At 41.6% G+C, this 27958-nt stretch overlaps 1 protein-coding gene across 3 annotated transcripts; it reads right to left on the minus strand.

The window, feature by feature from the left end:
* Window positions 1-918: 918 nt before the first annotated feature.
* On the minus strand, window positions 919-27837 carry CFAP206 (cilia and flagella associated protein 206). Of its 3 annotated transcripts, XM_048494795.1 has the most exons (13): window positions 27695-27837; window positions 23388-23496; window positions 21907-21990; window positions 20007-20097; window positions 16701-16889; window positions 13442-13600; window positions 12385-12593; window positions 10898-11017; window positions 9838-10036; window positions 8672-8812; window positions 7613-7806; window positions 4751-4891; window positions 919-2340 (listed from the first exon to the last, which is right to left on the minus strand). In XM_048494795.1, the coding sequence occupies exons 2-13, from the start codon at window positions 23493-23495 to the stop codon at window positions 2110-2112; spliced, it is 1866 nt and encodes a 621-aa protein (XP_048350752.1). In that variant the 5' UTR covers window position 23496; window positions 27695-27837; the 3' UTR covers window positions 919-2109. The 3 variants fall into 3 exon arrangements, with proteins under 3 accessions (XP_048350752.1, XP_048350770.1, XP_048350760.1); XM_048494813.1 differs by lacking the exon at window positions 13442-13600; XM_048494803.1 differs by lacking the exon at window positions 10898-11017.
* Window positions 27838-27958: the final 121 nt, after the last annotated feature.

Genomic DNA, 27958 nt, shown 5'->3' on the forward strand with positions numbered 1-27958 from the left:
TGCTTTTTAAATGTTCAGGAGGAGTGTGATGTTGGGAAGGGCCTTTAAAAAACCCACTATGCAAGTTTCCCTGTGATAGAAAAGGTGAAATAAATTGATATTATTGTTGGCTATAATGAGATGTTTTAGAAAGTGAAGTAAAAGCTGCACTCAGAGCAATTGGGAGAAGCAAATAATCACAAATAGATTAAAGAAAAGCTTTTGACTGTGTAGATCATGAAAAGCTATGGGCATGCCAAGCATCTGATTGTTTTGATGCACAGAGGACTGAAGTAGAACAAGATGAAAGTAATGACTGAGGAATTATATAAGATTACTGAAGAATTATGTAAGATTGATAATGAAGGAACTGAAATTGAAATTGCTTGGCTCAATCATCAATCAATAGGGAGCCTGCAACCAAGAAATTAGGTAATTTAGACTGAGAAGGAAAAGAAGAGTTTGGATTTATATCCTACCCTTCTCTCCTGTAAGGAGATTCAAGATGGCTTACAAAGTCCTTTCCCCACAACAGACACCTTGCGAGGTAGATGGGGCTGAGAAAGTTCCGAAGAGCTGTGTCCAAGGTCACCCAGCAAGAAGGGAATGCGGAAACACATCTGGTTCAACAGATAAGCCTTAGCCACACCGGTGGAGGAGTGGGGAATCAAACCCAGTTCTCCAGATTAGAATCCACCTGCTATTAACCACTATACCACACTAGCAGCCATGAAAGAGCTAGAAAAGACCCTGAAGTATAAGGATGTGCTATCGGTGACCAATATCATCCCAAGCCTTTTGAATTTAAATAGGATGTGCTTACACTAAAAATGAGAAATAAAGAATAAAATCTAATACCAGTTACTCAATTTAGGAACTAGCTATGTGTTGACTGTGGTCCATTTATTTAGCAATACAGCTTGCAGAAAATAGCCATTATAATTTTTTTAATAAAATTATTTATTTTGAAGAATATCTGACAAAAGACTATGCTAGGAGGCAATTGCTGAACAGGAGTGTTCGTTATTTAGTCAACCTGAGCAATGAAAAAAGGAACATTACACACTCATCCTTCATAAATGAAGGATGTTTGGGAAGTTTGGAGGGAACGAACCGGACAACAGTGTAAACTAGAGTAACAGATAAAATTAGCCAAAAAATGAAAAAAGCAAGGTTCAAAACAACTAATAATAGCTTTTACTGGGGGAGTAACTGGTCCAGAAGACAAAGACAACAGTGGATTTTTGCAGAAAACTACAGGTAGAAAACCAGTAAACTGGTCATCACAAACATTAGTAGCTTTACATGAGGTCTTCAGTAAAACTCATCTGTATTTCATTAATGTTTGCCCAGTATACAATTCATCCATTTTCCTGAGATTTATCCGGATGCAGTGGATTGGATCCAAAGTATGGCAAGCAGAACTTTGCTTGAAGAATATTACCCCACACACACACACATGCACACCCTTTGCAATCCCCTGCACAAGACAGAAAGCTGCTTCTGAAGATCCAGGGATCTTAGGAACCGCAAGGGATAGTGAAGGAGGACTGCACTTTATATAGACAAACTACAAAAATTGTGATCCATCCACAGTGCAAGACAAGGTGCCTTCTGCTCATACGGTCATAAGCCCACAAAGTAATATAAAATCAACCCATTGTTTTGATGGTTAAACCATGGTTTTACTATATTATCACAAAAAAATATAAACTGCCATATTTTCATACATTGCCACTATGGGCATGGAATTATGGCCTTTGAGAAACAAACAATAGCTATAGGGAATGCAAACCTATGAGGGCCTAATGAAGAAATCCTAGGAGGTGGGAGAAGCAGTCCCCCTGTGGCAAGCTACTGCTACCTTGCCCATAACTTTTCAGTGCACAGTGCACAGAACGAGACAGTCAGCAATAATGCCTAGTGCTTGCCCTTGGCCTGGCTAATGAGATCTATTGAATATAATATGTCATATATTGTCAAAAGTGAGTTACTGGGATGCCACCATAGTTCAGAAACTCACTGTCAAATCAGATTGTAGGCACATTACATGGCGTTCAATAATGATCTCTGACTCACTAGATATTTTTTAATGTTCATCTTTGGAATGACTTTTCACAACTTTCTTGACTATGTCTCATCAACCGCTCTTGTTAAGTTCACTTTAGTCATGCGAGTAATTGGGGGAGTTCCTCCTCGAAGTCCAGCCAAGAAAATCTGTGGCCTGGGTACGTTACTGCTGCTTTCACGCTTGGTCTGCGTGCTGGAATCCTTCATCAGGTACACCTGAGCTGAGTTGTCCCTTCGCATATGACTGAGGTTAGTCTGCACAGAATGTGTTAACTTTTGGCGCAAGTTAGCCTGAAGACAAAAAACAAAAATACGAGAATAAGCACAGCTGTAGCCAGCAGCTAAAAAACTGTATACATCATTTATTTACTTGCCATTAAGTCACAACTGACATAGTGATCCCATAGGGTTTTCAAGACAAGAGACATTCAGAGGCTGTTTGCCATTGCCTGCCACTGGATAATGACTCTAGACTTTCTTAGTGGTTTTCCATGCAAATACTAATCAGGGCTGACTCTGCTTAGCAGGCAAGATCTGGTGGGGTATCTGAGTCAGGGCATTCATTCAGAAATCCAAAACCAGGCCAATTTATCACATCTTGTCAGCACTGAGTTAATCAAAGGCCTTCAAAGTTTAGTCACTGGCATACCTGGGGGAAGCATGGGAGGGCTCAAGCCCCAGACACCACTTCCTGGAGGTTCATTTTGGGTTGCCCCCCCCCTGCACCTCACCACTTCTGTTCATGCGCTGCTGCTTCCTCTGCCTGCCTGCCACTCGCTCACCACCCACTGCCACTTCTTCCACGTAGTACTGCAGGGAGGGGGCACCACCAGATGTTAGCCTTTCCCTGCCTGCCGCATGCCTCCCAGTCTTCCATATCACCAGCTTCTGCCAGGGTCACCTGAAAGCAGCAGAGCATGGCTACAAGAATTGGCCCAGGCAGCAGGCTCCCAAGGGAATCCTGGTGGCAGCAGCGATGGTCTCAGGGCCTTCGAAAATAGAAGCCCCTACCCGGCTCCGGCGTAGCTGCCTGGCCTTCCTGCTCCCCCAAGCAATGGCAATAATGCCAAAGCAGCCTCTAAAGGTCAGAGGTGGGCTGAAGAGTGGTTGGGTTAATAAAATGAATGGGTGGGGAGAGAACGAGGAGTGCTGCCACTGCTTGGAGTTCCAATCCTGTGCCTGTCCTGTGGTTTGAGGCCCTGTGGTGTAGAATGACTTTCCTCACCCAGCCGTTTGCTTAGGGCTTAGCAGCTCTTCCCAGCAAACTTTCTGAATTTTGCTCCTGGAGACACAAATGGGAGAAGGTGTCACAAGAACATAGCAAAAGAGAGGTGGGGTGGGGTTTCTTTCTTCTTTCCTTTTTCTTTGTCTTTCTGTCTGCCTTTCCCTCCCTCCCTCCCTGCCTTCCTGTCCACACTCCCAAGTTTAGTAAGACTGTTCATATCTCCTTTAAAAGAAGTTGTGGAGAGGCAGAAAAGGTGCTTCATTTTGGTTAGGCCTGAATGGTTAATTTCTGGACTGTGCTTATTTCTATTAAAAATCACTCTGAGATATTTTATTGATGCTTTAGTGTTGTCATTGATGGAGCCATCTGATTCTTTCTTTCTTTCTTTCTTTCTTTCTTTCTTTCTTTCTTTCTATCTATCTATCTATCTATCTATCTATCTATCTATCTATCTATCTATCTATCTATCTATCTATCTATCTATCTATCTATCTATCTATCTATCTATCTATCTATCTATCTATCTATCTATCTATCTATCTATCTAATAATTCAATTTATATCCCGCCCTTCCGGCAGGGCTCAGGGCAGCGAACAACCAGCGATAAAACAACTAAAACAACAACAAATAATAAAACATCTATAACAAAAGCACAATAAATAGCCAGCAATAACAACATCAGATGGCAAAAAACCCATAAAGAGAATAAAACAATGAGGAAATCCTGCTTTCAAACTATATGACCAATGGTTTTCCTTTTTTATCCTATTTTCCTTAAGAGGTTAATAGGATATTCATAAAATTTAGGAATCATATGGAATTCAATATGCAAATATTAGAGACTGCATAGTAGCTGATCTGTTGTTACTATGGTTGTTTCCATAGTAGCTGTTTAATATGAAACAGAAATAATCAATTCAGCCTGAAGATATTGTTATCAGCTCACTTCATCCCAGAATCTTCTGATTATCTTCCCTTATCCTTTAGTACCTCATTTGTGACAGTCCTTTCAATGAAATTGCAACGGAAGGACCACTTTTGAAATGAGTTTTGGAAAAGGACTATCGAAGTTTCCTGTGGTATTCTTCCTTATGAGAATGAAAACTACATTTGCTGGAAAATAATGTGATTGAAGGATCCAGGCAGGAATGCTGTGGCCACCGTGAGGTTAGGAAATAACTGGGGGGGGGGGGGGGGGGGGGGGTGATCATAGATATGCTTTGAAACAGAAGAGGACAGAAGCAAAATGTAAAGAAGCAATTATAAGCACTAGCCAAGGCTTTTGTTGAACTGACTAATTCCAATAAAACAGAATAGTGGCGGTGAGTGTTTCTGAAATTCTATGGGGAAAACAGCACAACATTAAATTATATTCAGTGCTGCTATTTCCATTCTGCTTGCTTATGACTGTAGGAAAATATATCCATAGTGTGGAGCCAGCTTTTAATAAGCTCTCAAACGATGTAAACACGAACCAGTTTGATGGCTTTTCTTCTCAGCTCCCATTCATTCCACTCATAATCCTTCACAATAGTTGGTGGCAAGATGTGTGTGTCAGTCTGAGTACTGCTGTCACACTTTGTGATGGGTTTCAAACTCTTATCTTTGCTTTTGATCTGAAAGAAAAATAGGTATTACAAGAGGAACCCACAAGGACTCGCGGAGGAGTATAAATCCCATCCCCCAATGGTCCTTACTTCCTCTCCTTTTGGGGAAAACCAGTCCTTCAGTTACAAAGGTCTGAGACCATGAAGGGCCCTAAGGATCAAAAATAGCACCCTGCATTGAACATGGAAACACATTTGTAAACAAACAACAAGACTTTGAAATGGGTGTTTTAAAAATCAAGCAGTATGCCAAGTCAGCACTCAGCTGTTGAATTTTGGACCAATCACTGTTTCTTGAGTTGCCTTCAAAGGCTCCATTTGTAAAGTATGTTAAAACAGTTTGTTTGGAAAGAATGGGCAGGTGTCACCCTGCCCCTCCATTGAGTTCTTGTTGGCTGTTGTGGCCCTCACATCCCTTTCTGCCCTCTGACCAGCCTCAGAGCAGGCAGAGCGACTGGAGACAGACTCCTTTGCTGTTCCGTACTGCCCTAGTGTCTGCCTCCTCTCTTCTGGCTCCTCTACTAAGACACTCACATCTCTACCCCAGCTAGACTTGCTTGGGTATTTATCCCTTCCTTTCACCAATCCCCTCATGTCATCCTTCCCCCACCCTCTTTTCTGGGTATTTTCCACTTCCCCAGGTGCTCCCTCCTCCGTTAATGTTCTACTTCCTTCCTGTTTCATATGGTTCTCTTGTGAGTGTTCTCATTCTCCCTTCTTGTGCTCTGTGAATGCACTGTTGGTCTTCCCCTTGGGCAAGGTTACTCATGAGTGGGCCCCCTTGCCATCCCTCTCCATCAGCTGGCCCAACTGAACTCCTGGAACCATGGAGAGCAAAGATTATGGCCAGAGACCCAGTGACCGTGGCTGCTCCCAGCAACTCCAGCCTTGTCCTGCCCTCTCCAGCCTTGTGCCTTGCCACGGTTCCCGGATCCCCTGCCAACAGTCTGCATTCAGACCAATCCTTCAAGGTTGGTGGCAGAGCGATGCTCAATATCCTCAGCTGGACAAGGAAGTCCTCTGCCAACTGAAGCTAATCTTTTCCCCTTGGGTGAGTTTGGAGTCAGCAGGACTTATTTGGGTAGGCTGCAAGAGGAGGGGAGAAGGACTGCCTGGGCGAAAGGGGAGAGGGAGATGGTCTAGTGCCCAGCTATATCCTGACAGCTGGATTACTCAACTTGGATTTTGAAGAACATACTTTCTGTGTACAGAACTTTTTTGCTTTGTTCTCATCAAGAACTATGTGTGTTAAGTGCCATCAAGTTGCTTCTGATTCATGGTGACCCTATGAATCAATGTCCTCCAAAATATCCTATCATTAACAGCCTTGCAAACTAAGGACTGAGGCTTCCTTAGTGGAGTCAATCCATCTCAGGTTGGGTCTTCCTTTTTTTCCTGCTGCCTCCAACTTTTCCTACCATTAGTCTCTGCCAGTGAAATTTGTCTTCTTATAAGGTGACTTCTCATTTTAGCCTCCAGGGAAAGTTCAGGCTTGATGCCACTTACTTGTCTTTGTGGCAGAACGGGCTTGCTTTGCCTGTCAGACCCTATTCCGCTGCCAAGCCTCTCCCAGGGGTTGCCAACTTTTCCTGGGGAGGGCTAGCTTTTTCTCTGGGTAAACCGCTGCCACCACCTGACCATTTGAGGAACTGCCCACTGGGGAAGGTCAGGGTTCCCCAACTTCCTTTCCAACTGTGAGGCCTAGCCTCAGTTTCCTTTGGTTCCCCTCTCCTGAGTTCCGCAAGGCAGACTGGAGGTCCCGGAGGAAAAGCTGCTTGCCAGCTGCCAGCCTTCCTCTCCCCCCCCCCTCCTAGTTAGATAGCGCATCCAAGATGGTGGGGCATTCGTGGTACAGAAAACTGTTATCCACATCTAAAGTTTAAAAGTATTTATTAAAAATAAAATGGTTACAGGTATATTTTAGCACTGTACCAGATTGAGCAAGGGTTTTCAAAACAAAGGAGATATAAATGCAAATCCTCTGTCCCTCTCCCTAAACATACCCTAGCAGTTGTTGAAAATACGGTAGGTCCTTAAAGCTTAGAAGGTTGCAATTTTCAAAGAGTTCTCATTACCTGGCAGGCTGTGAGCGAGCTCCTTGGATGAGCACATGGTTCAAAAAATGGCTGCTCCCTTCACAGCCCCGCAAGAGGTCTGCTCCATTTAGTAACCCAGCAGAAAGAGAGGGAGAAGAGACCTTGCCCCTCTCCTCCCAGAGTTTTATCAGTTCCCTGGCCCCACCCTCTTTTGACCTGGTCAAGATGTTCCTCTGGAATTTCTAAGTCCTCCAAATCTATGATACCTGATTGGAGAAGGGGAGGAGAAAAAAAGAAAGGGGGGTGGGTGGGGGAAGGAGCCATTTCTCCAGTTTTTTTGGCAGTCCATGGTATCCATAAAACTTTCAACTACTGTGTAAAATTAGAAGGTCAGAAGAATTAGCCAGACTTTAAGAGTGGTTCCACCTAGCACAGTATGAGAGTATTGGCTATGCTGAATCAAGCCACAGCTTAAACTGGGAGCCTGCCCATCTTCATGAGGAGTGTTGCTAGTTCACAATGGACTAGTAAGATTAGTGCATCAACTGAATTACCCAACCAGATATAATACTAAATCCCTGCTTCAAAAAATACCTCTTCTTTGAGATACTCACCTTCCCAGGTCAGCACTGTGATGCCTGACAAAACTTGTATGAAAGTACCCAAAGTAAATATCTGTGAATGGGGCAAATACCTGTGAATAAGGGGCCAAAGATTCAAATTGATGATGAAGTTCAAGCAGTTGAATAAGTTCTGGACTTTCCTTTGCTTTGTCTCCAATCATCTTAATATATTTATCTGGATTTCTGGCAAAACAGTACGCAGATTCCCTGGAACAAAAGGTGTAATATTTCTCCTTATGCTTCAGAATTCCTAAAGAAGGATTTCCTAACAAATAAAAACCATAAAAAATAGTTGTGTTTGTGTACACACACATACGCGCATACATTTCCTCATGATGCTCTTGATCTCAATTAAACTATGTATCTTGAAGTCTAGCCTTTAAAAAATTCTGTTAACATTATCAACCCCCATTTTTATAAGTAAAGTAAGAGATCAGAGTTATTCCAACACCCAGTCTTCATTAGTGCAAATCGTAGTAAAAAAAGTCACACTATGGAAATTCTATATTCTGCTTTTTTTAAATAAACAAATGTAAATTTATGTTCTGAGGCATCAATTCTAAACACTGTTAGTAATGCATTATTTAAATCATCAAACATTTCTGCCACATGGCCATATTTGGTAGGGAGAGGAGGTGCAGGTATACAGTAGAGCTTCTAACATCCCCACTGATAAACTACACCTAAAATTGAGGAGAGCATCAGGAGTGCCTTTATGCAACACAAAGCATTGTAAATGGGGAAGAATATATGCTAAAAGGCCCTGAATATGCTCAAAGAGCTCCTTGGATTCCTGTCGACCTAAATGGGATCCGTATAGAGGACTCTGACACACAACTGGTCATACCTCTGCTGAAATCTGCAAGGAACTGTTTCAGTAATGAGTCTTAAAACAGAAATTGAAGAATGGAGTTTTACAGGAAATTACTATAATAACGTCACAACTTACAATAACAAGGCCATGTAATACTTAAGAGAGAAGTCAAATTTGGCAAAATACTGTAAGTAATAGCACAAGTTCACACATGGTGAGATACAGAAATTCCACCCACCAATACTGCCTTCCTTTATACTGATATGAAGCAGTTAAAAAAGCTCTTCAAACAAACAATATTTTAAAATTGCTGTACCTGGGACGAGGAGACCATCTTTCACAGCAAAACTGTAAGCACAAAACCCATGGTACTGAACTATCAGTTGGCTAAAATTAATTGTGGTTTCTGGAAAGAGCCATTCTTCTGATGTGAAGTCAGAAACATTTACTTTGTCATCTGAAAGAGAACGTAGCCCAAAGAAACATTTTAAAATGGTAAATAGGATAACCAAGAAGAAATTATTCACAATGCCATGGATTTAAGACAACTGGGGAAAACAGTTACTTGTAGTAGCTAACTGCCCATTAATCAGGATTTATTAGCAACTAGCAGAAATGATCACATTTGCAGCTTAGGAAAAGGAATTTTTTAAAAATCAAACTCAATCATTGTCAGAATCATAAAAAATATGTTTGGTGCCAACAGCATACAAGTAACTTTACTGTATGCAGACCTAACAATGGCCTAGTTCAGGCACTTATGAGGCTGATGCTCTGATTCATCTCACAGAGCAGCATTTCTGTATGAACATGCATGTGGGCCTCCATGTGAAGAGCCCATCTCAGACTTTATTGTTGTGTGCTTGGTGGAGAGGAGGGTTCCATTCTTACTGTTCCACAAAGGAAGGGACACTGGTCAAGTAAGTGAATCAGGTCATACTTTTCTGCCTAATCCTAGCAAAAATGTACGGTGAGGCAGAACAAAACTGGGAAGAGAGAAAGAGCAATGGTAGGAAGAGCATATTCTGCTGTGTTGTAACTACAACATGAAGTAAGTAGGGCAAGCTGTGAGTCTTAGGATTGGTAGCCTCCAGGTGGGGCCTGGAGATCTCCCATAATTACCACTGACTGCCAGGCCTCAGAGAAATGGCTGCTTTGGAGGGGAGGGTGCTCAGTCCCCCCTTTCCCCAGACTCCTTCCTCAGATCTCCAGGGATTTTCCAACCCAGAGCTGGCAACCCTTGCATACGCTGATGTCATAAGTATAAAACATTTCTTTATAGCAAGCATTTTGGAAAAACAAATTGCCTAGAAAATCCAAGGGATACGATGCCTGGATCATTATCGAGAGAATTAAAGACCTAGTAATCACACGGCCTAAGTATAATATGTTTGACAATGAAGACAGCAGAGACAGTTCACAGGCTTCATGGTGTGTATTTGATTCATACTAGATCAGATATTCATAATGATGTTGAAGTACCAGCTGATTCCTTTAACCTTTCATCATCCGTTTTCACACGTATGCCTTCAAGAAGAGATTCCATCACATCTTCTGGAAAGATCACTGCGTGGGCATTCAAGAATTGCTGGAGATTGACAGTCAAGTTATTGAGGAAACTGAGAACCAGTATCTCATCTTGAAAGCTGGTCCAAAGGTTAGAAAGTGTAATAAAACTAGGCTAGAAAACAAACAAAAATGTTTTAATTTTTAATTTGATTTTATTTCTATCACCCTCTCATACACCGCAGTGGAGCTCAGGGCAGCCAACAACATATATATGATTAAAATCCAACAAATATACAAACACATAAAATTAACATCAGACTTAAAGAAATATAATGTAACCAAAAACCCCAAGATGCATGTAATCAAGTCTCCCTATTTTGCGGGGGGAGACCAGTTGATGCCAGCATTAAGCCAGTACAAGCATTGCAGAGAGAGGGAGTTGCCACATCCAGTGGCTCCCAACACCCCAGAAGGAACACAAGCATGTGAATGGGGTGGCCAGCTGAGGTCATAGGTCATAACCTATCCCTGCCCTCAATCATAGGCCTGGTGGAACATCTGAGTCTTACAGGCCCTATGGAACAAGGCCCAGGCCTCTCTAACAGAGTTTCACCAGTCTTTGTAACAGAGTTCTACCAGGACAGTGCCACAGCAAGAGAGCTCTAGCCCTGGTCACGGACAGCCAGATACTGGTAACCCCTGGCCCAAAGCTTGTTGTCACCTGTGGAACGCAGCGTTCTCTGGGGGAAATATTAAATTTGAATTGTTCCTGTGTCTACAAATTGCACTATCTGCCCATCAAAAATGTTTACTTTTTTGTGCACTACACAAAGAGGATGAAATAAAATTTCTAGATAGTGAGATACTGGGATTTTTTAAAATTGACTTCAATGTTAAATAATGCTAAATAATTTTGGAAACAAGGTTTGGAAAAGAATACTCCCTCTGCACACTTAAGAAGAATACGCACTTACCCTTTATAAGTAAAAGTTTCATTTTAATTAAAGAACATACTTATGATTTAGGAACTTACATAAACTTGAGATGTAGGCACAGCTGTTTTTGCCCGAACAACATCTTTTAACTGTTCCATCTGTGCTGCAAGCTGCTTCTGCATCATATCAATTTCTTGTGAGCAAGTAATCACATCGGACTGAAAAGACAGTACATCCAAAGCAGAGACTGATTGTAATATCAGGGGGGAAATGTAATAGTTAATGAAATCACGGTACACAAAAGCTCACTTTGGGGACTAGACAGCTACATTACCAGAGAAATTTAATGCTATTCTAGTCTAGCAAATCAATGGGCATAGAATGGAGTATTTCTGTTCAGGAATCCATTCTAAATGTCACAAAATAGTTATGAAAACCTGTGTACTTGCTAGTAAACTGTACTGAATTAAGTAAGGGTTTATTCCCAAGTAAATGTGCTCAGGGCTGCAGCCTGAGAAATAGGGGGAAAACAATGAGGTAGACAAAGGCTTGATGACTCAAAGCTGCAGGGGGTAGGGGGGGAGCATCCAGCAGTGGATTAGATTTAGGGTGGAGTTGATGAAATCACAATGTCAGGGTTATTTCAATTCAAAGTGAGGTAGTGGTTCCCAAAAATAAAGCAGGAAAAGGAGTGACAGGATTAGCTAGGTAAGAATAATTCTCAGAAAACGTTGATTGTGTCAAGCTGTCTAGCATTTAGCATATCTTTTGTGATCGGGACAGCAGGTGTGCTGAATCCAAGGGCAGTGGCATGGCCATTGTTCTCTGGATAACTTTAGGAAAGATGTAGCTGGCTGCTATGCATTCCAATGAGGGACTGAGAGAATTGTCTGTACAGATCCTTTTCCTATAGGCAAAGCTGTACAGTGTTCTGGAGATGGTATCAATCTTAGCCTGTATTACCAGGGCACCTCTATGGAAGACTGGTGGAGCTCTGCTTCCTTCCTGAAAACAAGCCCCCGCTGTTCCACCACAGGTTGGTCTGACAACACTGCCCCCTGCAGTGATAGCCTGTGGAGGGCATTCCACGGGCAGAGGACTTTGGCCTGCGACTTTGGCCCTTCAGCGGTGCAGACTTGCGCCACCAAAGAAAGCATGTAAGTCATTTTCAACTATGGGCTTTTCTGGGGGAGAAAGGAGTTTCTCCTTCTCCCCTGGCGTCCATGCTACCAATTATCTCTTTAGAGCTGGTGCACTGGCACCATCCCTGGCCACTGCTCTACTCCCCCCACCACACTTTGGATTGGGCTGTAATTATTCACAAGATCTGTAATTATTTACAAGTTGTGCACCATTTGATAATCTAAGCTCATATAAGTATAGTGCCTGTATGTTGCAGAAATGATGCTATTTCCCCATTATATAGTGCAGAATAGGAAGTTTGTATACTTTTCAATTAACAGCAGGTGACTGGTGCTGAATGTCCTCCTTTCCCCCACTCCTTGGCACCCAACATAGCTATTACTGTCTACAGGCACTCTGAATGCACATACAGGCATTTCTAAAGAAGATGCAAAATTCTCACCAGGATGACGCAGAGATAAGCTTCATGTTGTCTCACATTGTAAAGCACTTCTTTTAACATTGTCAGTTTCAGTTCCATTTCAGCATTTAGGCTTTGGTGCATTGTTTCAATTATGGCTGTGTATCGATATGCCAAGTCCTGGGAAGTCTGAAGCTCTATCTCTATGTGGTGGGTGGCTGCTGGGATAGCTTCATTCAGAATAGCTGGTACTAGGGGCATAGATATGATTGGAAACATACAAAGGAATTACAGTCATTATTAATCAGCTACAGATATTTTCTTACGTATTTCTGAGCCGGGGCTGGGATTCAAAGGCAACATGCAGCCTTTCACATGTTCACACAATCTTTTGAGGGATGTCTTTCTCAGCAGCCCTTTCATGGCCTGAAAAGCAACCCCCCAATATCAAAGGATCCTATGAATCAGAAATCAGAATAGCACATGGAGCTGAAGCTGGAAGGAAAAAGTTAGCACAGACCCTGTGTGTGTGCAAAATGATTTAAGAGCATTTAAGAGCAAAATGATTTAAGATATTTGGATCCTGATTCAGGTCTGTCACTCATATTACAGCCAGTGTCATATAGTAATGTATTTGACCAGGAATTCATCCTAACCTACTTCACAAGATTGCTGTGAGGGCCGAATGCAGAAGGGGAACATGTATGCTGCCCTGAGTCCCTTGAAGAAAGAGAGTGATAAAAATGTAACAAATAATCAATTATTCATCTTCGAACAGGCTGGTTAAAATAAAATAGTTAAATAATATAAAATTTTAATAGAACTAGTATTTGAAAGGCATTCAACAAACACAGTTATTCCACTGATTGAAAACAAAATACTAAATTGTTCTGAAAAGCCAATTTAAATGTATTGCCTGGGCCAAGTGATTTAGATGGAATTCTTTATAAAATTGTGATTAGCAATAAACATTTTAATACAAAAGTGGCTTAAATGCATAGTATAGGCATAGCCTTAATTTTAGTGCCCACAATATGGGCCTCCATTTTTTGAGGGGGAAGCATCAAGCTGTACACTTTTCAAGGCATCAGATACCTACAGTCATCAATGCCTTCTCCTCCCTTCCCACAGTCCTTGTTGAATAATCGAATTCCTGTCACAATCATGGTGAGTTCTTTCAAGTGGCGCTCTTTTTCCTTCTTATTGAGAGACAGGAAAACAGCAAGCTCTGTCTGAGGAAACACACTCTGCAAGGCAGCTGGAAAATATTCAATGTGAAGATGGTCATGCTAAAAAAGTAAAACTAGAAACATCAATATAATTGCCTGAAAGTTAACTATGGGAAACTCGTTGGGGAATAGTCTGCCATTTGTTCACTTTTTCTATGCCTAACATAGTAGGATGCTTATGCATTTTGGGACCTATATTATTGAAAATCATGGGCTGGATCCAAATTTCTGAAAATAGAACAAATTCACGGAAGCAGTTTTTATCGGTTTCCCCTTCCTTCAGCTGTTCCCTGCAAGCCACCATTACCCTGCCCAAAAGTCACTGCTAAGGATTTGGGGCACCTCTAGAACAATATGCCAGGAGAAAATTTTAGCCACTTACGTCTTATTTCTGCAAAGTGATGTGGGAGTAATCCTAACCCTGACCAATGTTAGCATTAGCACAGGAGGCTTCTAAAGGAAGGAATAAGCAATAAAAATGTCTTCACACACTATTCACACAAGAAGGTTTGGACCTAACCTATTATTTTTTGAACTGGCTGTAAAGTTTTAAAATGTTATGTGTGTGTTCCTTTAAATTGAGAGGTAAGTTGTAGAAGGAAGGTGGGTGAAAGGGGGATGTGTGAAAGAGGTGATTGGTTGACACTGGAGAGTGACTGAGTAGAGTCTGTGTTGAACTGAGAGAGAGGGAGTGTGTATAAAACTTGAGAGAGAAACAGCAGTCTGTGCTGAAGACTGACAGGGAGCCAATCTGAGCTAAACTGAAATCAGAGTGTACAGAACTTGAGAGAAAATATTATGTGCTAAACAGAGAGAAAGAATATTCTGTACTGAAGTCTCAGTCAGTCTGTGCTATACTGAGAGTGAGAGATTAGAAAAAGAGTCAAATCCTGTTATGATCTCAGAGATGTAAAGGAGTGAGAGAATGAATTGATATAAAGTGAAAGTCACCTCAGCCGAAGTTGTTGCCTCCGTTTATTTTATTTTTAAAAATATTTCTTAAAACCCAAAAGCATTTCTAAATAAAAATTTATTTGTTAAATATAACCTGGAATTCCACACTACTAATTAACTCAGAAACACGTAGTCAGTGATGAAGGGAGGGGGAACTGCGCCTGGGGCATGAGCTGCCCACCAGCCCCCTCGCACCCCACCTCCGTCATGTGACAGCAATGGCGGTGCCCGGAACAAGCCGCCCCGGATGTCCCCATTGCTGCTATGCATCTGCACATAGTGCCTCGAATCTGCTTTAAAGTTTGGACACACTATTTCAGTGGAAAGTATAAAGGGGCTTGGAATTAAATTCCTGGTGCCAGCAAAATATATATACAGAGAGAAAGGAATAAATGAACATTATTTTGCACCTATTACTTTTATTTGTAAAGAAATAAGAGTGGGCATTGCATGAGCATTCATTGATATCTTAAGAAGCTTAACAACTCAACCCAGACTGGGCTGGCAGGCTAGGGTCGCACCACTCTGGCACAGCCCCACCTGCTTCCCATGCTGCGGGAAAGCCCAGAAAAGTTTTTAAAACTACTGAACAATCCCCCATTGGGGAGAATAAACTCCACTGGTGGCTCTACCAGGCACTCGAAGCCAACTAAGGTTGACCCCAACCCCCAGAAATCCCCCAGAACACTCCCAGTCATTCCAGAGCAGCGTTTTGTGCTGGTGGGTCTGAGTAATGGAGGCTGTTACTGGGTCAGGTGCTATGGATCCATGTGGTGCTTGGTTACCCAAAGAAGTTGCTACTCCACAGGTGCATTTGCCCCTTGTGCCAGGGGAACAGGCACTCCCAACTGCAAAGGTGTGCACCGGCTTCACAGAGGAATTCACACACACACACACGGCCTGTATGTGTTATGTTAGTTATTCTTAGTTGGAGATACTACTAGAATTCCATGCAACACCTTTCAAATATTTTACTTGTGCACCTGCTGGAAATTAAGCCCAAATTCCAATGACCTAATTGTGAACAAGTGGCTTAAAATGAGGTTTGTCCACTACCTCTAAATTTGCTTCTGTACCCCAATGCAAAATATTTTAACAAGTTAGAAAACAAAGAAAAGTGTTCTTCATTTTAGCAATCCTGAGTGTTTTCACTGAAAGCTGCAAAGAAAATCTAACAGTAGTATCTGCTTTTTTGATTAGTTTGCAGTCAAATCACAGCCGACTAAGGGCAACCTGGTAGAGTTTTCAAGGCAACAGATGTTCAGAGGTGCTTTACTGTTGCCTTCCTCTGGGTTATGCCCCTGCTATTCCTTGGAGGGTCCAATCCAAATGCCAATCAGACCAACCCTGTTTAGCATCCAAGATCTGTCTAACCTGGGCTATCCAGGTCAGGGCAGTATATAATGACAAGAATCTAAATATAACTGAAGGTATTCATAAATTAACATCGGACAACAAATAAAGTAGCAGTAATTCTTACTACCTGGAACTAGATTCTCCTTACCCTGAAAATATATGTGTCAGACAAGTGCCATTAAACCAAATCTGTTAATTTTGCATTGCTAATTCCATGCAAGAACCAGGCTTGCAGTGAATCTGGCATTACTGACAGAGACTGGAAGAGTGAAAGGAAAGAACAGGACAGATATTAGAAACCTGTATGCTGAAGGTCTAAGCAACTATCAGACATAGGAGGAAAATAAGGAAGTGGACATTGAATCACCCTTTTCTTGGTCACTGGTAACCCTTTGTATTCCTCCTCGAAGACGACAGTAGTCCAAGTCCACGTATTCTTAAGATTTCTTCACAGCCACAGATGCTAGACATTCTTCCATTATTTAAAGGAATTAAAATAGAGGCCACGAGGCTACAACATTCTGCACTGAAAATTAACGCAAGCGTAGAGTCTCTGTATGGTTACCAAGCGTTGTAGTACACTGACTAGCAACTTATTTTACTGGACAACCATACTTAGGAAGGAAGTGCAGAACGGTGGGTCAGCATCTCATCAAAATCCTGCCTGATGGTGCCCTAGGGACCCTGCCCACAGCCATCTTGTATTTAAGAAGACCTTGGGGGAATAGGGCTAGCTGATGCCTCTCAAGAGTCCATTTCCAATTTATTAAGGGATACATTAACATAACTCATTATTTCATCTTTGGAACTTTTACTAACCAGTTGCCTCTCTAATGACCTTGATGTCTGTGGGGGAGCCAAGTCCTGAGCGCAGTAGAACATAGCTGACCATTTTTCGATAAACACTTTCCAGTTCTTCTCGTGTTCGAGCACGATTATCTGTAATTTCTCTGCCCACAGGAGCAAGCCTGGATTCCAGAATGCGATGCTGTTCATTAATTAAGTCAACTAAGAGAAAATACAGATAGAAGATCATATAAGATATAGTTACGTTTTATACAACTTGTAGATGGCCATATAAACTTCTAGATTTCACTGGAGTAGACTGGATTTTGTTGAACTGAGATCTGCAGCCACAAGTTGCTTCTAATTGACGGCACAGAGAAGTCATGAATAGACATTCTACAGGGTTGACATTACGCAGGAAAGTTCCAGATTTCTGGGGGGAGCGGGCAGAGCAGAGGAGCAAAATAGGAGAAAGCAAGGAATACAAGGCAATTTAAGATGGCTTGACGGTTCAGATAAGGAGAGGTATATTTTAAATGTTAAAACACTCCCATGTTTCACTTATTCATATTCATTAGCAATAGAAAGTATGTAGTCTATTTTTATGTTTAAACAGACCCCTCCAGAATGGCAAAACAATGTAGAAATACTAACTCATGGCCAAACTGAGGATTTCGTAAATTGATAAGTTCAATTTATAACCTCCTTGCTGTAGCTACTGTTACATGGCTCTATTATCCTCATGTCCAGGTGACGTCCAGTTTTTCACTTTCTCGATTTTTAAATCATATCAGTTGTTATTTCCGGTTCTTGCATTTGTTTATCCACTTTGCCTTCTTGTTGTAATCCTTCTCATTTTCCCACAGATCTTTCCAAAACTGAAGAGTTGCAATTTTCTCTGTTTTTTTGCTTTCGACATTGATGCTTGTGTTGCGGCCTTTGCTCTGATCAAAATTGCTGATTTTGTCTGTCCTGGATGTTCTTGCTTCATATCTTTCAATTTTTCTCGCTGTGGCTGTTATTTGTGTTTTGGTGATCTCCAACACTTCTTCAATTGTTCTAGTGTCTAGCCAGTACCTTCTAATTAGTTCTTTCATGATTTTGCCATTCTTTAATTTTTGTCCTATTTTTCTGGTTACTGGGATCTGATCTTAGTTTTTTGATCTTCTGTTCCAGTTTAATTTTCCACTTTGGTTTTGATGGTTGATTTATCTTGGGTTTAGGTGTTTCAATGCCCAGTTCTCATGTGATCACTATAGCCATACTGTATATGAGCTGATTGGTTTGTTTGGAAGCTGTCATCAGTGTTTTGTTCACATCCCTTATTATGGGTGCCAGGTCTTTTTTGGACACTGTTTTTCAATGCTGGCAGCTATTGTCTTACCTCTTTGACTGCACATACTTGATTATCTTTTCCCTTAGTTCTTTTTGTCTTTCTGTAAGTCCACCAGTTGTTTCCATGGTGCCTTTTTCTGGTGGTTGACTACTACTATTTCCTCTCCTGTACTGGCATTTTCGACTGGCAGTTCTACTATTCTACTGATGTTTCTGGAGTATGTACTGTTCTTTCTTCAGGTGTTACAGTTGATTTCTTTTCACAATTTTTCTGGATTTATTCCAATTCTATCTCTGTGAACACTTTATTCTGTATGATGAATTGCCTTTGATCTGCCAGTCTTTGCTTAGTGATATTCAAATCTAGATATTGTTGTTTCCACAGTTCATACATTTGCTTTGAGTATCCTCTTTTTTCTGGCTCTGAGTTGTAGTAACGGGTCATGATGGCACAATTTTCTTGAACACTATACATCTTTCTTTTTGATGGTCGGTCCTCTTGTAGCCCACTTGCTGACGCATGCCCAGGGACCCCAGCATGTGATGTGGCCCTTGTTAACCCAAGCAACAACCAATGGAGTATAGAATTATTTTGTATTTGTTTCACCATATTGTATAGACTTGGGAGACACTTCTGTAGTATACGCTACCTCCAGCATAACTCTCAGCATCATTGAAGCACACAAGCCCCTTCCCCATGACAAGGGGTGTCCAAGAATATTATAATTTTTAATGTCAACGCTGCCAGTTTTTTTATCTGGTTGTTGGCTTTTCATTACAATTTGAGCCTCACCCAGAGGCCTAGGAAGTTGTGATGTATAGGCAAATTATTTATGTGGATCCCAGCAGGGCTGTCTTCTGAATATGACCAACGTTGATCCTGTCAACTTGAAGATATTTAAAGTATTGCACTGGTGTTTCTGGAATGGTGCCCAGGGTGCCGAGTACCACTGGGACAACCTCAGTTGGTTTGTGCCAATGAATCTTGATTTTCAAATTGTGGTATTTAGTGACCTTCTTGTGTTCTTTTCCAACAACCCTGCTGTCACCAGCTACCACTATGTAGACGATGGTCACTTTCTTGTCCTTGATCACTTTGATGTCCAGTGTATTATGTGCCAATACTTTGTCCATTTGGATTCGAAAATCTCACAAGATCTTGACCTTCTCATTTTCCATGACTTTCTCTGGACAATGTTCCCACTAGTTTTTAGTGTTCCCACTATGTTCCCACTAGTTTTTAGTGTCCTAATGTTGAAATTCTGTTTTTACTCAGTCTGGGTGATCTTTTTGCAGCAGCTGAGTACATGATCTACAGTTTCATTGGCTTCCTTGCACAATCTGCACTTTGCATCATCTGAGGATTTTTCTATTGTGGCATTGATCATATTTGTCCTAATCACCTACTCTTGAGCAGCTAAAATCAGTGATTCGGTTTCCTTTTTCAAAGTTCCTGTTACTAACCACTGCCAGGTCTTTTAGATGTCCACCTTGTCCTTGGTGGAAATTAGCCATGCAATGCTTTGTTGTGCCAGCTTTCGATCCTTGGTTTAATCACATTTTTTTCTGTACTCCTGTTGGGTTCTCTAGGATTTAGTAAATGCCTCTTCTTCACTTCAGTTAATGCCTGTTCTTGACTTTCATTCATACAATCAGCCAGCACATGTTTCTCCTCCTCCACTGTTTGCTTTACTTGCAGTAACCCTCTGCCACCAGTTCTCCAGGGAAGGTATAGTCTATCAGTATCACTACATGGGTGTAAGGTATAGTGCATTGTCTTAAGCTTCCAAGTTTTTCTATCCAATGACTCCAAACGATGATGATGATGATGATGATGATGATGATGATGATGATGGTTTTTCTGTTCCATGCTTGCGGACATACTTATATTGTATAACAAGAATGTACTGCGCACATTCTTATATAACACGAATGGATGCAAGTAGTGCACAATATTCACATTCAATAGCTACACACATTCAATAGCTAGACACTATTGATTACCTCGACTTGAATAGTTCATATCAAAATAAACTTGCATCTTAATTGTGTCCAGAGAAGGATTCCTTGTGTCAAGCAGTCTCTCAATACACAGCTAAAAAAGAGAATGTTAAAGTGAGATCTTTTTTAAAGTCACTTATTAAGTAAGTGAAACAATATTGATTTGGGATGCAAAGGAACACTGGGATCAAGAGTGGGCCTCTGAGTAGAATCCGCTAAAATTCATTAGTATAATAGTTTTTTTAAAAAAAGATGCATGTTTGCCTTCAAACAAATTTAGTAAACGGATCAAGCAGCTGAACATTATCATTTCAAAAATTATTTGTATTGTGGCAATAAAGTAGTCTGAAGAGACAAAATGTCATAGCTAAAAATTAGTTGTCATTACAACATAATATGTCACAACACTGTATGTGCTAATGTATATGGACAGTACTAGTCATTTTACCTATATCTAACTGATAAGGTCTAAGGATCAGGTTCCAGAAAAATTCAAAAGTTATGTGGTAGCAGTCAGAAACAAGTTTGGCAAAGCTCCACAGATTTTATATACGGCTAAAGGGACTGAATAGAGCTGCAGTGATTTCCAAAGATATTTAGAGAATGAAGGAATGGAGAGTTTATGCCCATATCCACAAAGAAAGAAGGGGGAAACTGGACCCCAAAGCTGAACTGAGACTTCTGGTTGGTTACAACCAAAATTCAAAAGGCTATCAAATTATGAACCCTAGGACTTTTGAACTGGAAGTGTGCAATGTTAGTAGATGGATGAGAGCAAATCCTGGGAGTTTCTGGACAGGATGACTCCACAGTAGAAGAAGCTGTGCTGTCTCCCTGGGGCAAAAATCCATGATGTCACAGAGAGGCTGACTAGACTTGTCAAGCCCACTGACCATTATCCCTTCCTTTTGATCCTACCTCCTGCCACCTTCGGTCACCTTGTGGAGGCCAAGGGACACACCTCCATGGCCAGAGCAATGCCTCTGGGGTCGGAGGTAGGAGGCTTCCAGAAGCGGCACAGGAAATATGTCGGCTTCTACCCAGTGCCGTTCGCTCGGCACCAGATGGAAGCCGGCATTTTCAAAAACATCATTTCGGGGGGGAGAGAGCGCTGCTGCATCAATTTGGCAATGGTACCTGTGCAAAGCCCCCCCCCAAAAAAAAGGCATTTTACCAGGCCAAAATCGGTGATTTTGGCCCATGCAGAAACAGCCTATGGTTCTGTGATTCTAAGCCAGCCCTGATGTTGAGGAAGTCACCTTCATCGAATGGGTCAACACGCCACCCACCAAGACAGCAACTCAATTTGATAATCCCCAGTCAGAAAAGGCAGCAGAAGAGACTATATTAGAAGAAAGGGAGACCAATGCTACTATAAGGAGTTCAGAAAAGGAAACCAAAGGAATAGCTCTGAAGACAGACTCTGATTACACCTACTATGCCAGTGTGCAGAACAAACTATAATTTATGTTGCAATCCTCTGCCCAGCAAAGCAGCTTCAGTTCTACTGATTTTATGTGGATTTGAACTGTGTAGAAAACTGCTGCCTTTGGTACAAAAATTGAGAAAATCTTCACACAAGCCCCACCAAAATAAAGGGGGACTTTGCAGGAGAACTTCTGTGAGATTTAAATTTTAAAAACAGAGTTGAAATTAGAAATATATTTAAGATTTTTTCCACAATGATTAGATAACACAGATAGCTCACTTGTTAACAAAACTGTAGATAATTTGCCTTCTTCAAAATAGCATTTATTATATTTCTTTCAATGACTTTTTAGTTGGTTAAAGTTAAGTCAGTTGCTCAAGAGAAACTTTTAGTGTGTTATAATCTTAATGCATGCATAGATATGGGAGTAAATGTTGTCAATCCTTTTAAACAGCTTCCAAAAGAGGGAATTACCTTAATAAGTTTTTGCACATCAGCCTTTGTAAGAGTCCTGTCTACATTAAACCCATTCCTTGGATCCAACACAACAACTTTCACCTACAAAACAACAAAAGAAGTTTTAGAATTAAGCAGTATCATAAACTGTCTTTTCCACCAAGTATTTCCATTCAATATTTGTTCTGAAATAAAATATTACTCCTAATTTTCACTACAGAATTACACAGGTTATAAACTCTAAGCTCCAAGACTAGAATGCTTATACAGTCTATGTTCAGCAGTCTAGTCACACAAACTCCAATTCTACGCTCTGCTCACCTTTTCTCATGCAAATAAATGCTCTGTAATCAGATGCAGGGACATTTACTTCAAAATGTATATTCTATTCTATAAGTCCAAAATTGTATAAAATTTACAACAATAGAAGCAACAGAAATCAACTGTACTCAAATTATAATTTAACAGCCCAATCCACAAGCTGAGGTGGACGGGGACAGCGTCACTCCCACGCTGCCTCCAAAGTGCTCCCAGGTGGTGCAGGGTGGCAGCAAAAAGAAGGGTTTAACAGTTACACCATCTTTCAGGTGGCATAAGTCTGAAGCCCTGGTCATGGCATTCCCAGCTCAAACAACCGGGTGGGGTGTTCCCAGCTCAAAAATTGACTTCACTCTTGGGAATGCCCCAGCCTGCCCCCGCTCCCAACCCCACCGGCACCTACTTCTGTGTGGTACCTGGACACAGGCTTTCTCCACAGGCGGGGGGGGGGGGGGGGGGTGTTGGGGGGGGGGGGGGGGAAAAATTTCCCCACCCCCCCCCCCCCCCCCCCCCCCCCCCCCCCCCCCCCCCGGCCGCTACAGCGGGGGGGCCCGTGGAGTCAGGCCCCCCCCGGGGGGGGGGGGGGGGGGGGCTTTAGGCTGGTGGAGGGGGCAAATACTTCAGCACATCCCAGCACTGCTCCCACAGCCCATTCACCTCCCACCCTCAATCTGGACTGGACTGGACTGGACTGCCCAACTAGCAACCACAAATAAAAACATCTTCTGAAACAGGAGTTTTTGCATACCCTCTAAAGCAGTGGTTCTCTACCTGTGGGTTGGGACCCCTTTGGGGGTTGAACGACCCTTTCACAGGGTTCACCTAAGACTCTCTGCATCAGTGTTCTCCATCTGTAAAATGGATAACTGTTAGGGTTGGGGGTCACCACAACTTGAGGAACTGTATTAAAGGCATTAGGAAGGTTGAGAACCACTGCTCTAAAGCTAGAGAACTAGATTTCTGTACCTTCTCCAGAAGGGAGAGCAGCAACTGAAAACTACTGTGGCCTGCACTTGATGTTTCCACAGCCATGTGTATGCTTACATGCAGCCAAGATCACTCACTGCATTTTTTTCTAAGGGATATTATTGTTTTAAAGCTACAGAAATGAAATCAACACAGTACAAGAGAACTTCAACTCATCCTACCATAAAATAGTACAATATCTACTTTGCTCTTACCATGAAAGCCACAAGGGTTTCCGATACAGTCTGGCCCTTCATGGCACATTCTTGTCCTATTTCACGGATTATGTTCTTGATGACATTTTCAGCTTGAGAGTGAGTCATTCTGCACCATCAATAGATAAGGGATGGATGATTATTTGTTAGAGTACAATGTCACATTATCTATCATACATTTTACTGAGTATTCTCCTGAGGTCTTTCAGCTTTTCAAAAACAACCTGGTCACGCAACGGAGGGGCTCCGTAGGCACTAGGAAAGTTGACGATAAAAAAATATTCAGGAAGCCTTTCTTTGACATGTGAACACATCTTAAATGAACCAAAGGATGGCTCAGTGCTCTGCCAGTGGAGTTCCTAAGACTAGGTATGTTAAACCATGTATGTAGTTGTATTGCAGGACTGATGACTAAGTAAAGTAGCTTCCATTAGTGGGACTCATGGGTAATTCCTCCCAGCCCCAAGGCAAAGGCTTTACTTTAGTTCTCAAACGTTATTTTATAACTGACATTCCATTTACTTAAGAACTGTTCCTGTTTCTATATGATACATTTTAAAATCTTACATACGTCTATTTAGGATTTCAGTGTTATTATGTTACTTCTCAAGGCAACAAAGGCAGTGATATTTTCCTTCATAACACATGCATGTGGCAAGAACAGTTCAAGAAGTTCCTTCTTTAACTGGCACACAAAGGAAGATTATATTTGGTATACTCAGGTAACCAGAAGAAACAAGGCACCCATAAAAATCCACTACATAGCACTTGCAGTTGCATGGCAGAGGCTGGATATACCCTGTAATATCTGACCATGGAATTAAGGCTATTATTTCTGTTTCAGTTTTGCAGCATCTCCAAATATTGTAAAAGGGTTGATAACGTGGGGTTGATAATGAGTGTATAAATAACCATCTCTTCTTGTCAATCAAGATACCGCACAGTATATTTTTGTGGCTTCCCATATTCTGAATCCATAATGAACTGAATTCACTGCTATAAGATGTGGGAAGAAAATATTATGTTTTATAAAATTCAGTTCTCATTGACTAAGTTCCTTCCCCAGCTATAAAACAAGATATTTAAAAGTTCTGTCTCTGCCAGTATGATTTCTTGGAAGACCCGTGGAAGTGATGACAAAGGATGGACACCAAATATCAAATTTATTATCAAGCAGCGGGGCTTGCATGGATTTCTGACTGGATATTAAACCCAATTCACAGTCTTGTAAAATTAGAAACTGCAGACCTAACACTAGGCATACATAACTATCTATGGCAGGAAAAAGCCAACCAAAAGAAAAAGCCAATTTAAAAAGATCCTCATGTAATAAGAAATGGATTATTTGAAATCTGGAAAAAATATTTACAACTTAGCCCCCACACTCAGACCTCACTTTTAAAATCTCTTATAGAAGCTTATTATGATACTGAATTTTTGAAGAAGAATGACAATATACTTTATAAGGAAATGATCGATAAGCAAGGGAAAATTAAATCATGACAAACAATAAAGGAGGAAGGTAAAAAAATACAATGGCTGTCATATTATCAGATAACATCCAGACTCAGAAGAGAACTAATACTACAAGGAGGAACTTTACGGGAATTATCAGATTTTGAAAAAGAGCTCATACACAGGAAGAAACATTTGACGGGAAGAATATGTAAGATTCTGCTGCATGTCTTCATGCGAGGAGGATTATACCAATTCTCTTTTAACATTTGTCAGATGGTATATAACTCAAGTGTTCCAGATGACTACACAAAAAGAGGGCCTCTACTGGAGATGCCATAAAGAGGTCAGGTCTTTCTTCCAAATGCTGTGGACTTGTGAAAAAATTAAGAAGTACTGCAAAGTACACAAGAAAATGCAAAAGATACCTAAATTTAAATTTCCTCTTATTGCAAAAACGATGCTATTGGGTATCTTACTGGAAAACCTTCCTAAGAAGCTGAACTATGCTGGCACTTGTTAACTGCAACAAGAGTAACAATTGCATCCTGTTGAAAATCTGATGAAGATTTTATAACAAAATTTTGGGAACATAAAATCAGAGAATATGCTATTATGGCCAAACTAAAAAATTATGTAAACAGACAACCAAAATATTAATTTGATGAGAGATGGGAACTTTACTTTTTATATGAAACTGAATCGATCATGTAAAAATAAAAACAACCTGAGGATTAATAATTTGATAGTGATTAAGATATAAGAAACTAACCAGTAAAGGTGTTCCAGAATTGGCAGATAGAAGGCAGTGACTTAAAGATTTTGTGATAGTTTCTCTGATATTAGAATGTCACACTGGGATCCATTATGTAATGATTATCACATTTGTACATGTGGCTTCCTACCGCACGTGTTCTAGCATTCTCCTGACATTCTCTGCATCTGTGGCTGGCATTCAGAGGATTCTACGCTGTGAAAGCAAGTGAGTATACCTTATCTGTTGGAGTGTCCAGGTGGTAAACCACCTGCAGCGCAACTGTATTTGTTACTCACAGACAAGGTTTCCCCACCCACCCTGGACACTCCACCCAACAGATATATACTCCACTTGCTTTCCCAACATCAGATCCTCTGAAGATGCCAGCCACAGATGCAGGCGAAACGTCAGGAGAGAATGCTGCTAGAACACGGCCATACAGCCCGGAAACCACACAGCACCCAAGTGATTCTGGCTGTGAAAGCCTTCGACAATACATATATTAATACAGTTTGGAATAGATGTCTTTTCTGTTCCTATCTTTTCTGAAGTATCTTTTTCTATATCTGTGAAATATACTATGAAAGTTAATTAAAAATATTTTTTAAAAACTTACATATCAAAATAGTGAATTAAAAATTAGTAGCCAGATCACAAATACCCTTCCATCCTTTCCTGCAACACAGTGTACAGGCTCCTTATGCCCTTATACCAATTCTGATCACTGTACTATTAGTGGCTCTCCAAGGTCTCATGCAGAGGTGTTTCAAATCATCTACTGCCTGATCTTTTAACTGAAGATGCCAGCAAGCTTAGTCCCTCCTCTTTTGCATGAGGCAGGCACACACCAATGGCACTGAGTTGGGTTCATGCAGACAAAGCTGTTGAGTGTCCTGGTACTGTGATGGCTGTAGCTTTGGTAAAATGGAAAGATCTGTCGGACCTGATCGGCAAAAGCTATCTGACAGTTGGCAGGAAGATGATGTAATGGACAGAGAGTATGGCCTATCTCTATGAGCTGGTAACGGAAGTACTGATAAGATACCGTATGCAGCCACACAGCCATATGTACAGGTAGATACAAGGTGCGAGCCAAAGTGTGCTTAGGGACACCTGTTACTGCGAAGCACTTTGTCAGTTGGAACCATGACTTGTACAAGTGGAATAAAGCCCTTCTTGGAAGTGAAGCTGCTGCATTCCTGTATCTTGTTTCTGGTTGCTGACTGCTCTACTCCGCTGTAGACCCCGCTGATTTATAACCCTGGTCAAGGCGTGTCCTGGCCATGGGTTGACTAGACTATTGGGGTCCCTAACCCACTCTCATGACAAAGTGAGAGGGTGGAAGGATGATAAGTAGAATGGGAAGGAAGGGAGAGCACATGGTCTCCTTTGCAAGTGAAATAGGGTCACCATAATATGAAATTGTTATATAGTATCTCTTATCAAGACTACAAAGTTAAGCCTACAAGGTGCACTGTTTGGGGTTAAAATAACAAAATGTGTTAACCAGCACTGCCCCTTAAAACCAGTGCTAAACAGAACTGGACGAACTTTCAAAGACAGAGCTTAACTCCATTAACTAATACACACTTGCCAACTGAAGTGGTATTAATCTACAAGACACCAATACTTGTTCATGTAAACATTGCCTTTCATCGTTTTTTCATGCAGAAATGCTCTTTCACAAAATATTTTTTGTTGAAAGAGACTTCTGAAATATTGGACATAAAACACCCTAATACATACACACTATTGCTAATATGCACCATGGAAAGATTTCTAGATCCTGATCCCTCTTCTAAAAAGGACTCAAGTTGTTTCTTGGGGGGGGGGGGGGGCTTTGCCTATCAGTCATACGACACAGAGAAATTCAACAGGTGCAGCTTCCCCACGTTAGATGTGTAACGAGGGGGAAGCATGCCTGCATGAGCGGGGGAGGGGGAGAGGTCGAAAGGTAGCAATCTTTCTGAAGAGCCGACTGTGGACTGCCGCGGTCACCAGAGACCCACAACCCCGTCCCCAACGAACCTTCTCTGCCCCGTGCGCCCACCGCTCGCTTCAACCCTCCTCGCATGAAGACATTCTGGGAATTTACCTGCCCCTTCGTCACTGCAAACCTCGAGCGCCCTATTGCAGTCTTTGCTCTACGTTAACCGCCTCGGGTTAACGGCGGCAGCCACTCTCCAGTGGAAAGAAGTGCTCGAGCCCTCCACCAACAAGTTGCGTTTCCATGGTTACTGGCGGCGCCAGCGTTGCTAGACAGTCAATGGGGAGCTTTAGGGGCGGGCCTGAGATCCCAGAGGAGGTGTGGCCTGCCGAGGATTCGCTCTCGCTCACTTCTGTTTACGGGGAAGTAGCG

This window comes from Sphaerodactylus townsendi, linkage group LG01 (genome assembly GCF_021028975.2).
Source record: "Sphaerodactylus townsendi isolate TG3544 linkage group LG01, MPM_Stown_v2.3, whole genome shotgun sequence".
NCBI classification, from domain to species: Eukaryota; Metazoa; Chordata; class Lepidosauria; order Squamata; family Sphaerodactylidae; genus Sphaerodactylus; species Sphaerodactylus townsendi.